The sequence below is a fragment of the Colletotrichum fructicola genome, assembly GCF_000319635.2.
Source record: "Colletotrichum fructicola Nara gc5 chromosome Unknown KSG_Nara_v1_contig01, whole genome shotgun sequence".
Taxonomy (NCBI): Eukaryota; Fungi; Ascomycota; class Sordariomycetes; order Glomerellales; family Glomerellaceae; genus Colletotrichum; species Colletotrichum fructicola.
The window spans coordinates 4,711,365-4,728,803 of NW_027094051.1; the positions used below are offsets into that span (position 1 = coordinate 4,711,365).

The 17,439-nt window shown below is 53.9% G+C and overlaps 4 protein-coding genes across 4 annotated transcripts; 1 reads left to right on the top strand and 3 right to left on the bottom strand.

The window, feature by feature from the left end:
• Window positions 1-1,555: 1,555 nt before the first annotated feature.
• CGGC5_v001325 (uncharacterized protein) lies at window positions 1,556-2,187 on the top strand (the record flags this gene model as incomplete). Its single annotated transcript, XM_066150818.1, has 4 exons — window positions 1,556-1,585; window positions 1,834-1,885; window positions 1,961-2,113; window positions 2,174-2,187. 4 exons carry the CDS (start codon window positions 1,556-1,558, stop codon window positions 2,185-2,187), a joined length of 249 nt encoding a protein of 82 aa, XP_066009715.1.
• Window positions 2,188-5,770: 3,583 nt separating this feature from the next.
• Window positions 5,771-6,067, bottom strand: CGGC5_v001326 (uncharacterized protein; the record flags this gene model as incomplete). Its single annotated transcript, XM_032026349.1, has 1 exon — window positions 5,771-6,067. One exon carries the CDS (start codon window positions 6,065-6,067, stop codon window positions 5,771-5,773), a length of 297 nt encoding a protein of 98 aa, XP_031877168.1.
• A 22-nt stretch (window positions 6,068-6,089) lies between these two features.
• On the bottom strand, window positions 6,090-11,076 carry ubp12 (putative ubiquitin carboxyl-terminal hydrolase 12; the record flags this gene model as incomplete). Its single annotated transcript, XM_032026350.2, has 7 exons — window positions 6,090-6,130; window positions 6,208-6,558; window positions 6,608-7,352; window positions 7,404-7,982; window positions 8,031-10,123; window positions 10,180-10,832; window positions 11,048-11,076. The coding sequence occupies 7 exons, from the start codon at window positions 11,074-11,076 to the stop codon at window positions 6,090-6,092; spliced, it is 4,491 nt and encodes a 1,496-aa protein (XP_031877176.2).
• A 2,709-nt stretch (window positions 11,077-13,785) lies between these two features.
• On the bottom strand, window positions 13,786-17,037 carry CGGC5_v001328 (putative zinc protease mug138; the record flags this gene model as incomplete). Its single annotated transcript, XM_032034356.1, has 4 exons — window positions 13,786-14,096; window positions 14,148-15,783; window positions 15,840-16,694; window positions 16,765-17,037. The coding sequence occupies 4 exons, from the start codon at window positions 17,035-17,037 to the stop codon at window positions 13,786-13,788; spliced, it is 3,075 nt and encodes a 1,024-aa protein (XP_031886336.1).
• Between the last annotated feature and the right edge of the window lie 402 nt (window positions 17,038-17,439).

The window sequence follows — 17,439 nt, forward strand, 5'->3', positions numbered from 1 at the left end:
ACTCTTGCTGCACACGGCGAGTCTCATTCCTCGGCGAGTTCCTCATATCATGCCTGCCTATCTCATCGACCTTCCCCATTGAGCCCCTTGCTCCCTCGGATCTCAGCATGTTCCTGAACGGCAGATGAACGCGCCTTCTTGGGACTCTTGGCTCCAGATTGCCTTCTATCTGCTGTGTCTCTGGTGGCTGATCAGCTCCACATCCTTTCCAACACCTGCTGTATCGAGACAAGACATGATGAAGATCGGTGTGATGGGCTATTGGAGCTGGCCATCTACTGGCTGGCCCTGAGTATTGTGCATCGGTCAGTGTTGCTTCACTCTGGCCGCCACTCGGCCAGCGCAACCCTCGCGCCCACTGCCGATCCATGTTCAGCATCGGAATTCTGCTGTCTTGATTGAGTTTCTTCGTCTATCATTGCCCGGCTGGCCATGGAGGAGGCATGCTTTCTTTTTCCAGCCACTGCTGATGCTTCCGTATTACCCATGGCCCCCATGGTTCATCTCAGCTCTCGCCGGGCCGCCAATGAAAGCTCAACCAATCCCCGCGGCGATGAACCCCCTCCAAGTATGCCAGCCTATCGCGGGCTTGGATGGTGAAGCGGCGTGCAGGTCTAAACTCGGCCGCGCTCGAACTGCCATCTTCTCCGCTGCCACATTCTCCTGCAAGGGCAGCAATCCAGCCGCCCGGCATTCTGCCCATGAACCCACAAAGCGTCCAAGTCTGCACCAATGTCGTCTGCGACGGCCTCGCTTTCTTCTTCTTTCTCCCAAGACTCTGACCATAGAGTCACGATGCCCGGCCCCAACGTTGGTAACTGACTTGGAAGTTGACGACTTGAGACAAACATACACACCGTCTACCCCCACCTGCGCACAAACACCATCGTCCCGGCCGCTACTTGGTCGTCTGCAACTGACATCGGCCGGGCTGCACTACCCTCCAACGCGCCCGCAACTCTGCGCCCGCGCCCTCCGAAAAAGCATCCTCTCCGCCTGAGAAGTGCCGCTGTATCGTTCCCCGGACCTTCCGCACCCGCACCACCAGCCCGCCGATCAGTTGCAACGAAGAAGGAAGAGTTGTGACAACTTACAAGCCCAGCCGCGGATCAGGCGCCTGCAGTCACACTGTTGGCCCGGTTCATCGTCTTGGGGGGGCGGCGGCGACGGCAGAGAGCCTATTTTCAGTTTGGTGCCGGGACGGTTGGCTGCCGGACGACTCGTGGGCCACCATTTCGGTCGCCCAGCCCATGCCTCCCTTTTTCTTTTTTTTTCTTTTTTTTTCTTTGCGCTTTAATCGTTGGTTGGTTCGTCAGCAGTTGAGTTCTTCGTTGCACCATCTAGAAGACTCAGCCTCGGCTTCGTGACACCGTCATCCCAAGTGCTCGATTCTCACTGGGTAATGGCTTCGGCGCAATACGCCTACCTGAGACACGTGCAGTGTTCCAGCCCACACTGGACGGAGACCACCTAATATTCCTGTGTCTGCGCGGCTATATTTCCTGTGCACTTAATCACTCCTATTGAAAGCGATTGTAGCGGCCCAATAGTGACGATGAGGACGATAGCAACGACGAAGACGACGGTAAAGTGATTAGAGTATAGCTACAGGAAAAGTAGTCTCTAGCACAGGAAAAATAGGCGGTCTCGCTGGACGACCACCTCGCTCATTGCTACCCGCTGATAGCACGACGCCAGATATCGCCATCGCCCATTCTGTCTACTGGCGCAGGCAAAATCCCGTGGCCTGTCAACTGAGCATCCGGGTTCCCCAATCCCCATTCCCCATTCATCCCATATCGGTAGTCTAGCTGTCCACGTGCCCTTGCTCAGAGGGGCAGGTATCCCGACGGGGGCCACTTTGCCTGCCTAGCGACACGGACAGGTGAGAGATAAGCTGCGATGCGTATGCGCGATTGCACCTGTCACGATGCGGTTGTGATTGACAACTTGACAACAGTAACCTTATCTCCGGGAGCGAAGGGTCAGGATTCCGAGACCGCGGAACACATTGAAGAATATTTTCTTGTTATTTCCCTTTCCACTCCAGAGCGCTCGGTCGAGGCCACTGGCAGTTGCGTTCGTCCATTTCCGTTTCAGCCCTGTCGATCCGGTAAAGGCCCCCCATCCCCAGACCTTTCCTATGCTGCCCATCTGACTGACCCCTTCGAAGTCTGCCCACTTTGACAGACCATTCTGTGCTTGAGCCCCATCGTCGGATGTCTTGATCGTGAGCACGTCAGCTATTCTCCATCAAATAGTCTCAAAATGCTTGCCGGCCGTCGCTCGGCCCTTCCGGGCCCTCTCCGTCATGGACATGCCTACGATACGACCATCGTTCGAGAACCGTTGGCAGTTGATGAACACTCATCTGCGTCTATTTCTCTCACCTCGCAGACTAACGACAACCGGTGTCCGTGCTCGTCCAAGCGGGAACCGCAGAGGGTCACTTAATTAGAAACCTTCAGACCGTGCCCAACTATGGATGGCACATCTGATCAAACGTCTCATACTGTGGTTCCTGCATACAATTTTCCACCCTCTCGTCTTTGACAGCAGAAATCAGCGTTCAAGTTTCGAAAAAGGGAGAAGGATTTCGTGCAGGACGCAAGAGCTCTCTCTGCTGCCGTTCCTCGTCGAACATCGGCTCGTCAGTGTTCCTTTTCGCATTCGCTCATGCAAATGTGATGCAAGTGAGTCCAAGCCAAGTAGTCTGCAGTCAAACGGCGAAGCTGCATGTACGTTCGCAACGGAGTTACCATATAGTCGTAGTCGCGTGCTTCAGTCGGTCCTCAAGTCGCCGGGTGAACACTCGCAGGCACACACACATACACACACGCTTCACCGTTGTCTGCAAGACGTAGGGCTGTTGACGAAGATTGTCCCCTGCGCGCCGTTGAGATTAATCCACTGCCCCTTGGGGTTTCGGGACGTGTTCGTCTGAGACGGAGCTCGGCGCGGCATCCGAGAGGGGACTCTGCTTCAGATGATGCTGCCCCTCAAACCCCCCTCCAACCCAGGGGCAGGGACTTTTTTTCCCCCACCTTGTGCTGTCGTATTTTGCGATCCTATTAGCCGAGAAAGATGAATCAGGCGGAAAAGGCTTGTTCACGACGAACGGTGGAGGGATTAGGGTTGCAAAGCCTGGGGTCGTTCTGTGAATAAAAAAGACTTGAATCAACGTGCGGCGAAAACCGACAGGTTGGTTATGCTTCCCTTAGAGTTTGAGAAGGAGCCATCTACCCCGGACGCTGGCATGTCCACTTGAAGACTCAAGCCGTGACTTGGGACTTGTTCGTCCGGTTCAGATCGTTGGAAAAAGTCACATCTTTTTAGAGTTGTTGACATGTTGATCCGGATACATTGAGGCTGGTTGCCGCGGCTTGCCTGCTTGTGGACTGAGGTCCCGAGTTGTTGAACCAGGGAGCATGGGTTCTGAGCGTGGTTTACATTGCATCGTCAATGCTCACCGGCATGATCCGGACTCAAGAGGTTGATCTTCAACAGCCGAAAAAAGGGCATCCTGGCATCCCTTTTGAAGAAGCTTCGTGGTTGATTGTATTGAATAGATACATTGGGGGGGCCTTCAGACGGGATCTTCAACTCGGGTGTCCAGACTTTGACAATGTGGTTCTAGACGTTGTAGCACTCGGCATGCCCGAGCAGGGGTTTGTTGGTGATCTGCTGTGCGCTTGAAACTCAGGAGTGGCCTGCGTGTAACATAACCTGCCTCTTTGAGTATTGTCAGAAAATGGAGAAGAAGAAAAAAGTTGCGAAAGACTTAGAACAATGCCCCCAATTGACAGACACATCGTAAAAAAGCAAAAGAGAAACTCCTCGACGGGGAATTGAACCCCGGTCCCCGGCGCATCGTATGAGTGACAAGCCGATATCCTCACCACTAGACTATCGAGGATGCTGATGATTATGTCCGGATGAGGCGCTCAAAGTGAATATGAAGCCCACGATGCTCTCCCTCCCCACTTAGGTCGCTAAGTTAGCGAGAACAGCGAGAGACGAGAAACCTAAGGCTCTTTCTATATGTTGTTATTATTCTAGTTATTATTATTATTATCCTCACTATTATCATCCTCACTGTTATCATCCTCACTGTTATCATCCTCACTGTTATCATCCTCACTGTTATCATCCTCACTGTTATCATCCTCACTGTTATCATCCTCACTGTTATTATTGCTGTCGCTATCCCCCTTTTCTATCCTTGATCCCATTAGTTTAACTCCCCTTGTAATTCTTCCTGTCGTCACTATTTTCATCTGTCATCTCTGCTGTTATTATTCTTCTTCTTATGGCTGTCATTTCTGTCGTTATTACTCTTACTGTTGTAGTAAAGTTGATACTTCAATAAGGATAATAGCAGTAGAGAAAATGACAGGGGAAGCGATAATAATAACGATAACAGACGAGACGATGACAGACGACGCGGACGGATTACACGTATACGTGGTAGACACTGCCCGGATAGTCAACTGACACTACCCAGCAAACAAAACTTATATAAAATGCTATTTATATCAAAATGAACATTCTGTCATTACCTTTAAAGGCAGAACATAATTAGACTAGATACAAAGATAAACCCACCCTCCATTAGAGTCTACGTCGCACATCATCAACGAGACCTTGGATCTAATTCTGTCCATAGAAGCTCCTGTACGCCCATAGTTCCACCTCTTTTTATTCCGTCCGTCCCTGCTCGGTGCTGTTGCCGTTATCATCAGAATGAAACCCCTTCACAACTATCAGCTTGAAAGCACCAGCCCACCCTGGCCTAGATGCCTGAACCCTTTCAGACGAGAATCTATCGTCTTGCTCGGCGACCCCCTGCATTCACTGCATGTATCCTGCTGATCAGGGAGGAGAATATTGCACACCTTGCTAAGCATCACGTCCAGAAAATATAAGTTACACCTCCTAAAGTCGCCAGTGATGTATCTACATCGATTACTACTGACGTAATTCGAAGCATCATTTCATCGTTCCATCGCTATAGTCGTCGTTGCTTTGGTCATTGTTACTGACGCGTCCTCTTCGTCTTCGTCATTGCCGCCGTTGTCATTGCAATTATCCTGCATCACTTTTCGCTCAAATAACAAAGTTCTTCGGAAGAATTACGTCTCCTAAACCTAGGGCCACTGTGACTAGCCCCTGGCGATGTAACACCATGTGCCGGATCTTGTCCCCTGATCATGATGCTTGATGACGGTGCCTCGGGAGAGCCCAAATGCCACCGAGAACAACAACAGGTTACCAAACAGGAGTGTTTCGAAGGGGATTGAAGGGGCCACTCAAGTCATGGTCTACAAAGGTCCCTGGGGACGACGTTCACTGCATCGATGGTTGACACTTCCGAGAGGCACAAGCACATGGCGAGGCAAACGCTGGGTAACTCTTACGAATCTGCTATATTCTCTGTATAGCGTACCGTAATAATCAAAAGTCATACACCCGTATCCTCATGCATCCGAGACTCCAAGAAAAACGTCAAGGCCAAAAGTATGGCCTGATGTATGCCAGGGCATGAGAGGTCTATCTCTATTTACGCCTCATTGTATCCTCTCTGCTTTTTTTGTAATGCCTTCACTAACCGTGTTCATAGACTCGTATGCACACCGGGTTTCCGTATTGAAATGCGTACCCGGTAGTCTTTTCTTACCCTCGCCCGACTCGTCAAGCATGGCGGACCGCTCGGCTAAGACGACCCCTTTTGTTGGAAAAACCTAGAGCAAACCCCAAGTCGCCGCGGCAACTAGGACCGAGGACGCTGGTCCGCCTCGTCCTCGAGATGGATCTCCGCTGCTTCAGTGGAAGCGACATCGTCATCGACAGCGGGGACCGAGATGACCTTGTCCTTGTTTTGACGCTCCCATGCCGCATTCTGGATCTCAGAGAGTCCGATTTGCGCGCTAAAATCCGGTGGCGGTGGCGCTTCCTCATGAGTCGCATCCCCGTATTCTCCAAGGGTCTCGTCAAACTGCATGTCCGTATCGTTGTCCCTGTCGTCCGAAGAGTCAGGCTGGGCGTCATCGCTGGCGTAGCCTTCCATCCCGAGAGAGTTGGCCGGGCCATCATTGGAGCTCAGGGAGTTCCAGTTCCATGTCTGTGTTGCCTGAAATCCGTTCGATCCAGCAAAGTTGTCAGTCATACCGATGCCTTCGTCTTCGATGCTGTTCTGGATATTCTCACTGCCAACGTTCGTGCTCGAGCTGCCTTCATAAGGCGGGAGCTCATCCTCTGTCTCGCGCGACACCGTGGCCATTGTGCTACTAGCCAAACCACGATTTCCGCGCGGGAGAGTTGCTTCGGCTCCGGTCCCAAGTCTCGACGATCCAGTTAGGGAGGAGCCCCCGGCGAGACGTTGATCTTCCCCCGAGCTGGTGTCTCCCTCTTCGTCATCTTCGCCGCCCTTGTCGAACTTGTCGAAGATTTCCTTGAAACGGGGACCGCCCAAGGGGCCGTCTGAGCGGCGGCGGTAGAACAGCAGGTACGCTGCCTTGGTGATAACACTCTCAGGCGATGTCTTGCTAACCGACGTGTCTGGGTTCTCATTAGCTTGGCTGCGTTTTAGCCGCAGGGCCTCACGTACCGTTGTAGTTGTACCACTGTCCATCGACAAAGTTACGTCCGTACGCCGTATAGTGACCGCCACCGAGGCCGCCGAAATGGTCATCGACGGCAATGAGGTCGTAGATCTCTTCCTTACCCGTCTCTTGGCAGAGGACGCGCTTGTGTAGATCGAGACCTTCGATGGGGAAGTCGACCAGAACATCAAGCTTGTCGCGGCGCCAACCTGAGCTGCTGAATCTCTTCAGGTGGACAATGAGGATGTCTGGCGTTTTCCAAAGGTCGAACTTTTTGCTGGCACGTCGGTGCTCTTTGCAGCGTGGGCAGTACCACATGTCCTGCTCAGACAACACTTCGGCCTTCTCGAACTCGTCCAAGCATTCCTCAAGAGTAATTCCCTGCTTCTTACGAGCCATTCGCGTCTTACGCTTCTGCTCGAGAGCTTGGTCCTCAAGTTTCTCGGGTTCGACAAAGGTCCTCTGGCCGCGAGTGTCGTCGTCGCGATCTTCCTTACCAAAGACCATGTCCCAAGACTCTTCGGTCCAGTCGACGATGATGCCCTCGCCAAGACGGATGAGGGGGCCACCGGGAACTTCGTCCAACGGCGATGGCTGGGGCGCAACGTCGACAATATTGTAGGACTGCTCCTTGCTGTTCCGCAGCTCCTTATTGCGACGCTTGTTGCCCTTCTTGCCGTATGTCTTGTTGCCCTTGTTGAACTTGCGGCGGGCTCCACCAACCTTATGGTTGCCTCTACCACGAGCGGCCTACTTCAAGTCAGATGTGGACCCTGTGGTTAGAAACGGGAGAATGCTTACCTTGGGAGGGAGTCGGACCGGCTCATCCTCCTCCGACTCGTCTGCCATGCGGGTCTGCTCCTCAACCGACTGTGGAGATTGCTCCTCGCTCACACTCTCGTGTTCACTGTCAGCGGTGTGGGAAGAACCAGGGCTGTTGGAGTCTGCCTCGGGCGTGGTCTCGGGTGCCCTAGAAGCCAGAGTGCGGAAGTTCTTGTTGTCGTCGACTGAGTTCCAACCGGTTGGCAGCGGCGAGTCACCATTCTCGTTGAAAAAGCTGAGCTCAAATAGGTTCTGCAGCTGAGGCGGAAGGTAGGCGCTGCTGTTGACCCATTTGGGGCGAGTGGTGTTAAACTGTTTCAGAGCTTGTCGGCCATTCGACTTTTGCCCGCGTGCGACCATGGAGACATCAACTAAGTCATCTTCTCCTTCTACTGAGTGGGAGACAATCTTACTGTCCCCCGATGAATCAGCGTCGGACTGGGACGTGATGACCATGTCGGCATCGATGCTGTCGTCGTTCTCGGAGAATTCGGACCAAGTAGAGAATGTCGCCACCTTTTCCAAGATCTTGCGGCGAATGGCGTCCTCGTTCCGAGACTGTTCTGGTTAGCACAAGACTATTGACAACACAGGGTGTCCACTTACTTCCTCGGGAGTGAGAACGATGAAGTGGGGAGGCGAGGCCACATCGTCTGACCTCATGCGGTAGGTGTTGTTGTTATTGCGCTTGCGGTGAAGGACAGTGACGACCATTCGCTCGGTGAGAGGATCGACATAGGGCTCGTCGCTGATGTCTAGCATAGAAGTAGGCGCACCCATCTTCTTTTGCTTGGGAGGATAGTTCGTTGGTGCTACCTCAAGCTCGTGGAAAGTGGGAATGTCGTTGGACTGGATCTCATCCGACACATCGCTGCTATCGTCGTAGACCTTGAAGAATTTGCCCTTAAACTCTTCAGCTCCTAGTAACAGCTCCACAGGCACGCCAGTCTTATCCGAGATGGCCTTCTTGAGCCCCTCAATGGCGCTGTGCTTTGACAGCTCAACCTCGATCTGTACAGGCGCATCGTTCAATGGCAGGAATTTGACAGTTCTACTCCACATGTCCTCCACGGGAAGCGGCAAGGTCAGATTGCTAAAGGGGTCGAAAGTGATGGAGATCTTGTCGCAGACGGGGCACTTCAGAGTCGACTTGTACAGTCCGGTGAAGAGGTCCGCGACAACTGAGTCGTCACGCTTGCGCGTGATGTCCCACACCTCTTCCGCCATCTTTCGGATGGCCGCCTCATCGCCAATCATCTCATCGGTAGAATCAGGCTTCTCAATGTACGGCTTCTTCTTGATGCGGCTCAGATCTTCCTGCAGGGCGTCGAGAAGAAACCCGAGGAACTCTTGAGTGTCCTGCTGACCCCAGCCCTGGAACGTGCTGCGAGCGCGGCCGACAGTGTTCTTGAAGTCGCGCGGGCTTACGGCGCCTCTTGACTCCGCGTAGATCTCCTTGAGAAGATTGCCGTATGCCATTGCGACCTGTCCCTTGTAGCCAAGCGCGTTGGCCTTGTTGATTTCCTTCTCGTACTCGCCGGTCAGGAAGTACTTTGTCAATTCCTCAACGCTGCGAACGCACTGAAGAGCCGAGTTCATGTAGCAAGTATTACCCAGATTTTGGAGACCGACGGCGCCAAGACCTCTGCCTGGCTTCTTCTGCTGGGTCCGACCTCTAGTAACAGGCCCCGGAGCAGGGCTGTTTCGGCCACTGGTGCCTTTCCCTTGTGTAGTCAAGCTCGAGGCGCTACCTCGTGAGGCAATGACCTTGTCGTTGGCGGTTTTCTTGCCCAAGCCGGACACCCAGGAGTTGGCACTGTACTGTTCATCAACGACAAGGATGCAGTCCTGCGATAGCCCGTAGAAAGACACGGGAGAACGGCCGTTGTAGTTTTCGTCGCCTGTCCTGTCATCCGCCGTAACCTGAACGCGCTCAGTGTCTCTAGCAAGAGCCGTGAGGACAGTCGGTCTAATCAGCAGCTTTTGCCAGGGGTCGGCCGAGGTTTCGGCCTGCTTGTCGGGGTTGGGTGACTCGGGCGGCGTCAACGTAGACGGGGGCGACAGGTCCTGCACAACTGGCGTGGTCGGCTTCTGCAAGACTTGCCACACACGGATCTTGCGGTCAAGGGGAATACCCATGAGCTGCTTCAACTCCTTGTAAAACGCATTATACGGCATGGTGGAGCTTCGGGCCAATACGAACGGGCCCTTGGCCTTGAGCTCGTCATTAACCTGGAAGGGACTGGCAGGCGATTCGACCCTGTGAACCGTGAAAATGGGAGGATGAAGCTCGAACATGATGTTGGCAGGGCTTGCAGCGTCGGTCGCCGTGTTGATAGCAAGACGAACAATGGGCTTTTGGCCTTCCTTCACACCATACCACTCAGACACAAGCGTCCAGGCATCTTCGGGAAAGAGTTCGCATTCCTCCAAGCTGACGCCGGGCTTCATCCGCACAAAGTCATCGCCATTGGGTTGCTTCAGAACCTCGAGGATCACGCCCGAATTGTCGACAGGTCCCAGTGGCTCGTCTGACGCCTCTTTCTTTGCAAATTTGGGGTCTCCACCCAGCGCTAGCGCCTTTTCCACCCACGATCTCGACACAATGTACGCAACAGTGCCTGCTTTGGGGGGCTCGTCGTTGAAAGCCTTGAGAAGTGTCTGAATCGTCTTGATCTGCTCTGGCAGCGGAGGAATATCTGCAACAGTTTGGTCAGCAAACAACGATTAAGCTTGTCTGAAAGATGGATCCTACCCTTGTCTTTGGGTGCACCGGAATGACCGTTCGCAGCGTTGTCGGGCAAATCGACGCTCATGGCGCGGGGCAGGTGTGTTTTGGAGGTAGACGGGGCACTCTCGGGGTCCTCGGTCGTTTGGGCCGGGGTCATCTCGACGTCCTCCTTCATCTCAACGTCGGCGTCGGGGTCCATGCTGGAAGCACGTCGTTTCAAGGGCGAGGAAGAACGTTGGTGAGGGTTGGCATCACTGGTCATGATGGCTCGGCGGGAGACGTTGAAAGGAGACCGGCTTCTGGCTAAGTGGTAGGTCAGCGCAGTGCCAGTTTCGGGGCCGGATATGTCCCCTCGATCGCTGTCGATGGAGAGATCGGCGACACCGCAAGGCGACGAGGCGGTGCTGGATGCGTAGTCGGCGGAGACAAGAGAGCCGGTTTGCAGACGCGCAGGCAAGCTTGAAGCCGGGACAGAGTCGCTGCGAGCGTAGGTGGGAGTCGACCGGCCGTCGGTTGACGCAGCGGAGAAGGAGAAGGCCGGGTCGTCGTTTGGCTCGCACGACGGGAGGACGGTGTCGGCGGGGGAGGAAGTGCTGGTGCTAGGCACTTGGTCGTCGCAGGACTGGTTGCGGGAGAGCTTTCTCTTCTTTGAGGAAGACGTGGTGAAGGCGAGCTGCCTGTGCAGCTCCGGGATGGCGGCGGGGGAAATCCAAGTGTAGCGAAAGCAGATGGGAGAAGGCGTCTTGCATTAGTAGTGCAGTGCAGCCAGCCAGTCGTTCAAGCAGCAGGTCTGTTTGGCGGATGGCAGACAGACCCAGGGCAAAAGCACAGAACAGAAGGACGGGGGAAAAATTAAGTAGAGGTCCAGGTCGACAGGGCGGTGGAAAACTACAGCTGAGGACCTCCAAGCGGACTGCGCATCGGGGCTTGTGGGGTGGGAGGAGAGAGAGATAGTGTTTGTGTATGTGTGAGAGGGCGAAGGCGGAAGGACCGTACGGAAATGGATCCCACAAGGAAACGGCAGGAACTGGTCCAAGTCGTGAGTAAGGTACGGAAGGGCGTGGACGGTGGTAGACGTAGTGAGGTAAGGTAAGAGAAGGCGACGGGCAGGTATGTGTGTGTTTGAGTTGGGGGCAGATCAGATACAGATGTGCGCGCGTCTGCTTTGCGACCTGTGCTTGCGCCTTTCTACCTTGCCAAGTGCTGTGGAAAGAAGGCACTGTAGAGGATGGCTATTGGAGGCGGTTCCAACCCTGGTGGACGTTTGCTGCTGCAGTACTGCCGGATTGTCTGTTGTCGTACAGTGCGGAACAGGCAAGATCCAGTAATAAGCCCAGGTCCTTGGTACCTAGAATAATTGGGAGGAGCTGATGGCGGATGCGGTACAGCTGATGCAGATTAGGCCGATTTTACAGACTGCCCAGCAGCGAGCACTCTCGCTTGGAGGGGGTCTGGGATTTTTTTTTCCCTAGGGGAGGGTGGCTTTGTCCGTCCTGGCAACCTTCTGCCCGAGAAACGAGGTGTAGAAGCTGGGGTGATGAATGACTTAGGTAAGGCGAGGACTTGGAGGGCGCGGCTTAGAGCAAATGGTACGTATCTTGTGAGACGGTTGTCAGTGTCATAGGAGGCCTTGAAGGTAAGAACAGACAATGTTGATTTTTGTTGTTGTTGTTGTTGTCATACACTTATATTCTCAAAGAGATCAGACATAAGAAAATAAAATGAAGAAACCCGCTGTGAGATGCCTCAATGAATCACTTCTTGTTGTTCTACTTCGCAGAATTGCAAAAGTTGAGGGACAGGTGCACTGAATGGGAGAAGAAAGAAATGACGGAGGATGCCCTTCACTGCTAGCACCGGGGATCAAGTGGCCAGCCTCATAATTCAGATCCCCCCCCCAACCTACCCACGAGGCAAAGGAGAAAGGGAGGGGGGAGATGCTTTAACAGGGAAGTGATGGTCAACTACACCAAAGTTGAGAAAAATTCGAAACTAATAATAATAATAATAATAAATTTGAAAAAAATAAATAAAAAAATCGTAGAGAACTCTTTCAGGGAAAGTACATGCATCCAATCGGTTGCCAATTGGGATTTCGTGCTGCACCAATGCAGCTTACCCCCACATCTGGGAGGGGAAAGAAGGAAAGGCCAACTGCCACTCCGCGAATCGTAGCTGCCTATTCAAGCTCCTCGGCGTATCCTCATCGCTGAAGCCGGCTTTTTTTTTTTTTTTTCTCTTGAGGAGGAAAGAAGCGTGGTATTGGAGCGGGCACGGCGGGGAAGGAAGGGCTTTTCTTGACCCAGTACCCGGGCACCTCCAAGTCCGGCACTGGGCAAATCCTGCATGGTTCGAGCCGGGAGTTGCCTTGCGCTGCCCGGAGGTTACTACCGTGAGCCCTAGCCTTGTAATAAGTCCAGTGTTGTTCCCGTTGACCTCCTGACAGGACGACACGGAACCAGTTGATATTCGAGCAACTTCAGAGCATATCAGGCCGGTGACATCTCAAAGCTCATGTCGCTTGGAGAGGAACCCTCTCTGCGCTTCTATGTGCCACGTTTCCCCCTTCCTTTTCTTTTTTGGACTTTTAGGGCCCGTCCCAAATCACTCCGTGGTGTACGTACACGTAAGGTAAATGCATCGGTCCATGGTCAGGGGTCCGCCCACCGCTTCTTGTCGTTCCTTTCCTCCAGCTTTTCCAATACGGACAGCACTTCAGGTCCAACTGTCAGGAACGGTAGGACTGTTTGTTCGGCAGGAACCATGTCTTTAGCCAGATGTTAATAAACATGGCCACTTGTCTCCTCCATCGTCCGTCAATTCTGACTTGCCATGACAGATCGAAGAATATTCAGTGAAATCCGCGTCAAAGCGTCCCCGCGGCCCCACATACTTCTTACCACGACCTCCCAGCTTGACGTCAGAGTCGGCCCCTGCCTCTTGTCGCCGACTTGGGCATTCTCGGCTGGAAAGCGGCATGAGACCTTCACTCTGATAGGGCATTTCTTCACATCATCCCAAGCCTCTCTTGACCGCCTATCTTCGAAACCCTCGTTGCAGACCACACATTTGGAGCGGGAAAAACAAAGTAAAACCAAAGCAGCAAGACTCTCTCTTGTCGACCCTCAATCAAAAGTCAACCCGTGGTGTTGCCAATCAACTCGACGCGTAACCAGCATTCGCCACATGCCCTTCATTCTTGACTCGTGTGGACTCTGCATATCACCCGACTGCTTGACAGGCCGGACACACGGTTTCGCATTCTATTACTCGTAAAAGCATATGACATGCAGGTCTCTCTTCTGTTTCTAACTACACAAACCCAGGTAGTCTTGTTGCTGTCCAACCCGCTATAGTGGCGGCTGTGGTACACGAATGCAGGCTGCTCAACTCTTGGGGCTCTATCCCGATTCCCGTCGTGAAGCCTCATAACGTCATGCCCCCCCCCCCCCCCATCCTGACGATGGATGCGTGTAATAACCGATGCTCGAAACAACTGTTTTGGTGCCAGTACTCTTCTCCTCTCGACAAGACTCTGAGTCCGTTGTCCTTCTAGCAAATGTCTCTTCTTGTAATCACCCCTGGTCTCAACGCCGCCTGTGTCTTGAACAACCATCTTCCACTCGCTGCTCATAGCTTCGCATCCGTGTCTTCGTATTCGCTCAGGTCTTTGGCTGGCCGGGCTCCCCGCGTCGCCTGCAGACCCGCCCGGAAACTACGCACGTCTTTGATGGGGACTGGCTCCGGCGTGCTCGTCGCATCGCTCTCTTCCTTCTTGACCCCATTCACCTTGGTTTCCGTCTCCGTCGACTTACCCGCCTGGGCATGAAGGTGGACTGAAAGCTTTGCGCGTGTAGCAGAGCCTGGCTTGATGTACTGCTGGAAGAACTCAATCATGTCTGCCTTCGTGAGCAACTTGATATGGGCGGCATCTTCGTGGGCTAGAAAAAGGGTCAGCATCCGTAATCCTCGACACAAGAATGTCTACTCACTCAGCTCAAAGTCGTAGTATTCACTGGCGATCTGGGCCCAGTGGCGGCTGCTCTCCTGGTCAAGGTTCTTAAGCTTTTCCAGACGCTTCACAATCAAACTTCGCTTGTGGCCCTCGAAATCGGTCTCGGACATGGAGTCCAGGTTGTTGGCGAAGAGGTTGAGGAATGCTTCGATCCTCGACTCGAGGTATTCAGGCGCTCGCTCACTTTGAATGATGAACCGGAAGCCATAGGTTGTTGAGAAGCTTCGGACTCCACTAAAGACAACGTAGCCCAACTGCTCCTTGGTTCGGAGTTGGTCGAATGCCGGCTCATGGGTCATCTGGTCGAGGAGCATTGTCTTTGCCCGCGTCATGCGGTCGCTCTTATCCCCAACGTACAGCCACACCTCGATGCAGTGGTTGACGTTTGCTGGGTCCTTCAGCGTCTTCTTGTAAACGTAGTTTGATCCAGCGGGGAGAACAAGAGATCGAATGACGGGCCACTGAGGGCGTGGCAATTCACGGGGCTTCAGGATTGTCTCAATCATGTCAGTCAACTTGAGGGCATCCTCTTTGTACAGATTGCCGTGCACATAGCTTTCAATGTGCACTTGTGAAAGCATCTGCTTCTTGAACTGGCGGACGTCCTCAACGGTGATGTTGGGCAGCTCAGCCAAAGACTCCTCGACAACGTAGTCACGCTCAGAGTTGAGCCAAGTTGTGTAGTCTGACACCTGGTGGAAGGGCTGCTGAAGCTCCCAGTTGTTGTATCCCCGGTTTAGGCGCTCCTTGATGATGTCGAATCTCTCATCCTTAATCTTGAGGCCGCGCATAGTGATGAGAACCTGCTCCAAGAGAACCGCCAACTTGTCGTTGTACCCACTGAGGTCCAGGAACAAGCCGCGGGCGTCAAGGGTGACACTGTACTGCAGACCTGCAAGCTCCGCATCATACGAGTAGGCCTCCAACGCATCCCTAACGAGGTCGGTAAACAGCCTAGCCTTGACAGCATTCTCAGCAGTCGAGTAGATGTTGGGGTTCCGGCAGCTGATGACAAGATTCGCCTTGGGCACCCAGAATGTGTCATCTTTCTTGAACCACGTCCGAGCGATGCTGTCGTTTCGGACGACACGCGGCGCCACTGCCGGCTCCTTGACCTCCTTCTTCTCGACCTCGAGCTTGGTGGGTATGAAATTGTTCTTGTGGGGGAGGTGAAGCTCTGCGAGTCGGTCGGAGGCGGAACTCGAGGCAGCCTTCTTGATCTCTGCCATGAAGTCGTCGGGAATCTTCTCGCGGCGGTACTCGGTGCCGTACCACTTCTCCTTCTGATCCCAGTCGCCAGGGAACTTCTGCGACACGATGGTCAAACGGAAGTTATCAGGTCTCAAGCAAGCCAGTCCCTTGTCGATCAGTTGAGAGTCGAACTTGCGCAGCCGGCTGTATCCACTGAGAAGCCACTCGCGCGGCAGCGGCTTCTGCATGACGGCACTAGTCTTGCTGGTGAAGCGGCTTGCTGGCGTCTTTTGTTTAAACTTGAAGTCAACATCGGCCATGCCCTTCTGCTCATCAAAAATCCACTCTTGGGGCGGCGACTCCCGGAGAAGAGAGACGTATTGGAAGAAGATCTTGACGATCTCCTTGTAGTTCTTGAGGCCCTGTGGTTTGCGTCAGCATGTGAGGCCATAGTAAGATCGGCGAATTCCAAGCTCACCTCCTCGGTCAGGCGAATCTGGCAGTCAAAGATACCAGGGGTGCCCGGACAGACTGGGTATGCGCCGGCACTTAGACCGTTGGCCCAACCCTTCTCCTTGACATAGGCCATAATACTTCCAGGTCCCTCGTGGCCGATCAGGTGGCTGACGTATCGGCTGGGCTGCGACTCGAACATGTTCTCCTCGTCGAGGAACGGGAAAAAGAGGTTCAGTTCGCGCGAGTCCATCACCGGCTTGGCGAACACCTGCACACCGAGCTCGCTTTCGCGGAAGGGCACCTCGGCCTCCCAGCGGTTCGGCACCAGATTCTTATTGGGGACCCCAGCAAACAACTCTACGACCCAGTCCTCCAAAACGTCCAAAGGCTCCCGTCCCAGAACCACCAACTTCATCCTGTTCGCTGAGTAGTGCTTCTCGTGGAACTCCATAAACTTGGCCCGAACATTGACGCCCTTAGCCTCTGGCTGGGCCTTGAGAACCTCGAAGTTGCCGGTCGAAAAGTGGCAGAAGGGGTGCTTGGGGTTGGAAAGGCTCTTCTCAAGCTGGTGCAGTCGCCATTGGTCGCTCTGGAGGTTCTTCTTGTTCTCGGAGTCGACTGCGCGCAACTCTCGGTCCAGGGTCGATTCGAGGAAGAGAGGCTCGATAAAGAACTGGGCGAAGCGGTCGAGCGCACCCTTGAAGGGGGAGGGGTTCGAGGCCGAGGGCTCCTGGTCGTTAGCAGGCTTTGCAGAGACATCGAAAAAGTAGTTGGTGGAGGTTGCTCCCGTGTATGCGTTTGAGCTGCCAGAGTTGGAGGCGAGGTACTGGGAGTATTCGTTTTCTACAGGGAACTTCTTGGTGCCCATGAACAGAAGCTGCGCAAACAATTGTCAGCCGAGGGAAGCGATTGCGAGGGGGTTTCTTTGTGTGTGTGGAGAAGCGTACATGTTCCACGGCATGGGCCATGCCGGGCATATCCTCTTCGTCGCTGAAGTTTCCGACATTGACGTCAAGGGCGGCGCTGGCCTTGTCTGTCTCTGGATCGTGAACCAGCAGGGCCTCAAGCTTGTTGGACAAGCGAATGACACGGTAGGTTCTGTCGTCGAGCGAAGGGGTCTCGAGCTGATCCGTCACCCGCTCGATAGGCTGGGGCCTCGGCTCGCGAAGAGGGCCATCCAGGTCCCTGGGACCGCGGGCACTGGGCTCTCTGTCAGACATGTCGGCGGAGTTGTGCCTAAACCGTCGAGAGTGAATGACGGTGATGGCGGTAGGTGTTCGGGTCAGGGTGCTGGTTGTAGGATTAATGTTTTTGGTACCGATCCTCGTGCAGTGGTGGCGGTAGATGCAGTTGGGTGGAAGGGAGTGTACGGCACGGGGCTGCAGCAGAACGGTTTGGGAGACTGCTGCTTGTCGCCTAGCACTTTGGAAGAAGACAAAAGCTCTGGACGTGGGGTGGGGGAACGCCACTTTTGAAGGATAGGGGACGTTGGGGCGAACGTAGGCAGAGGTGGACGTGGTAAGGAGGGTAAGGTATGACAAGGAGCGGGTGAGGGTTGATTTGAAGAAGAGGAAAGGTGAGTGAGGCACGTAAGAGGTGGGTTCGCAGGTGGATGAGATGCA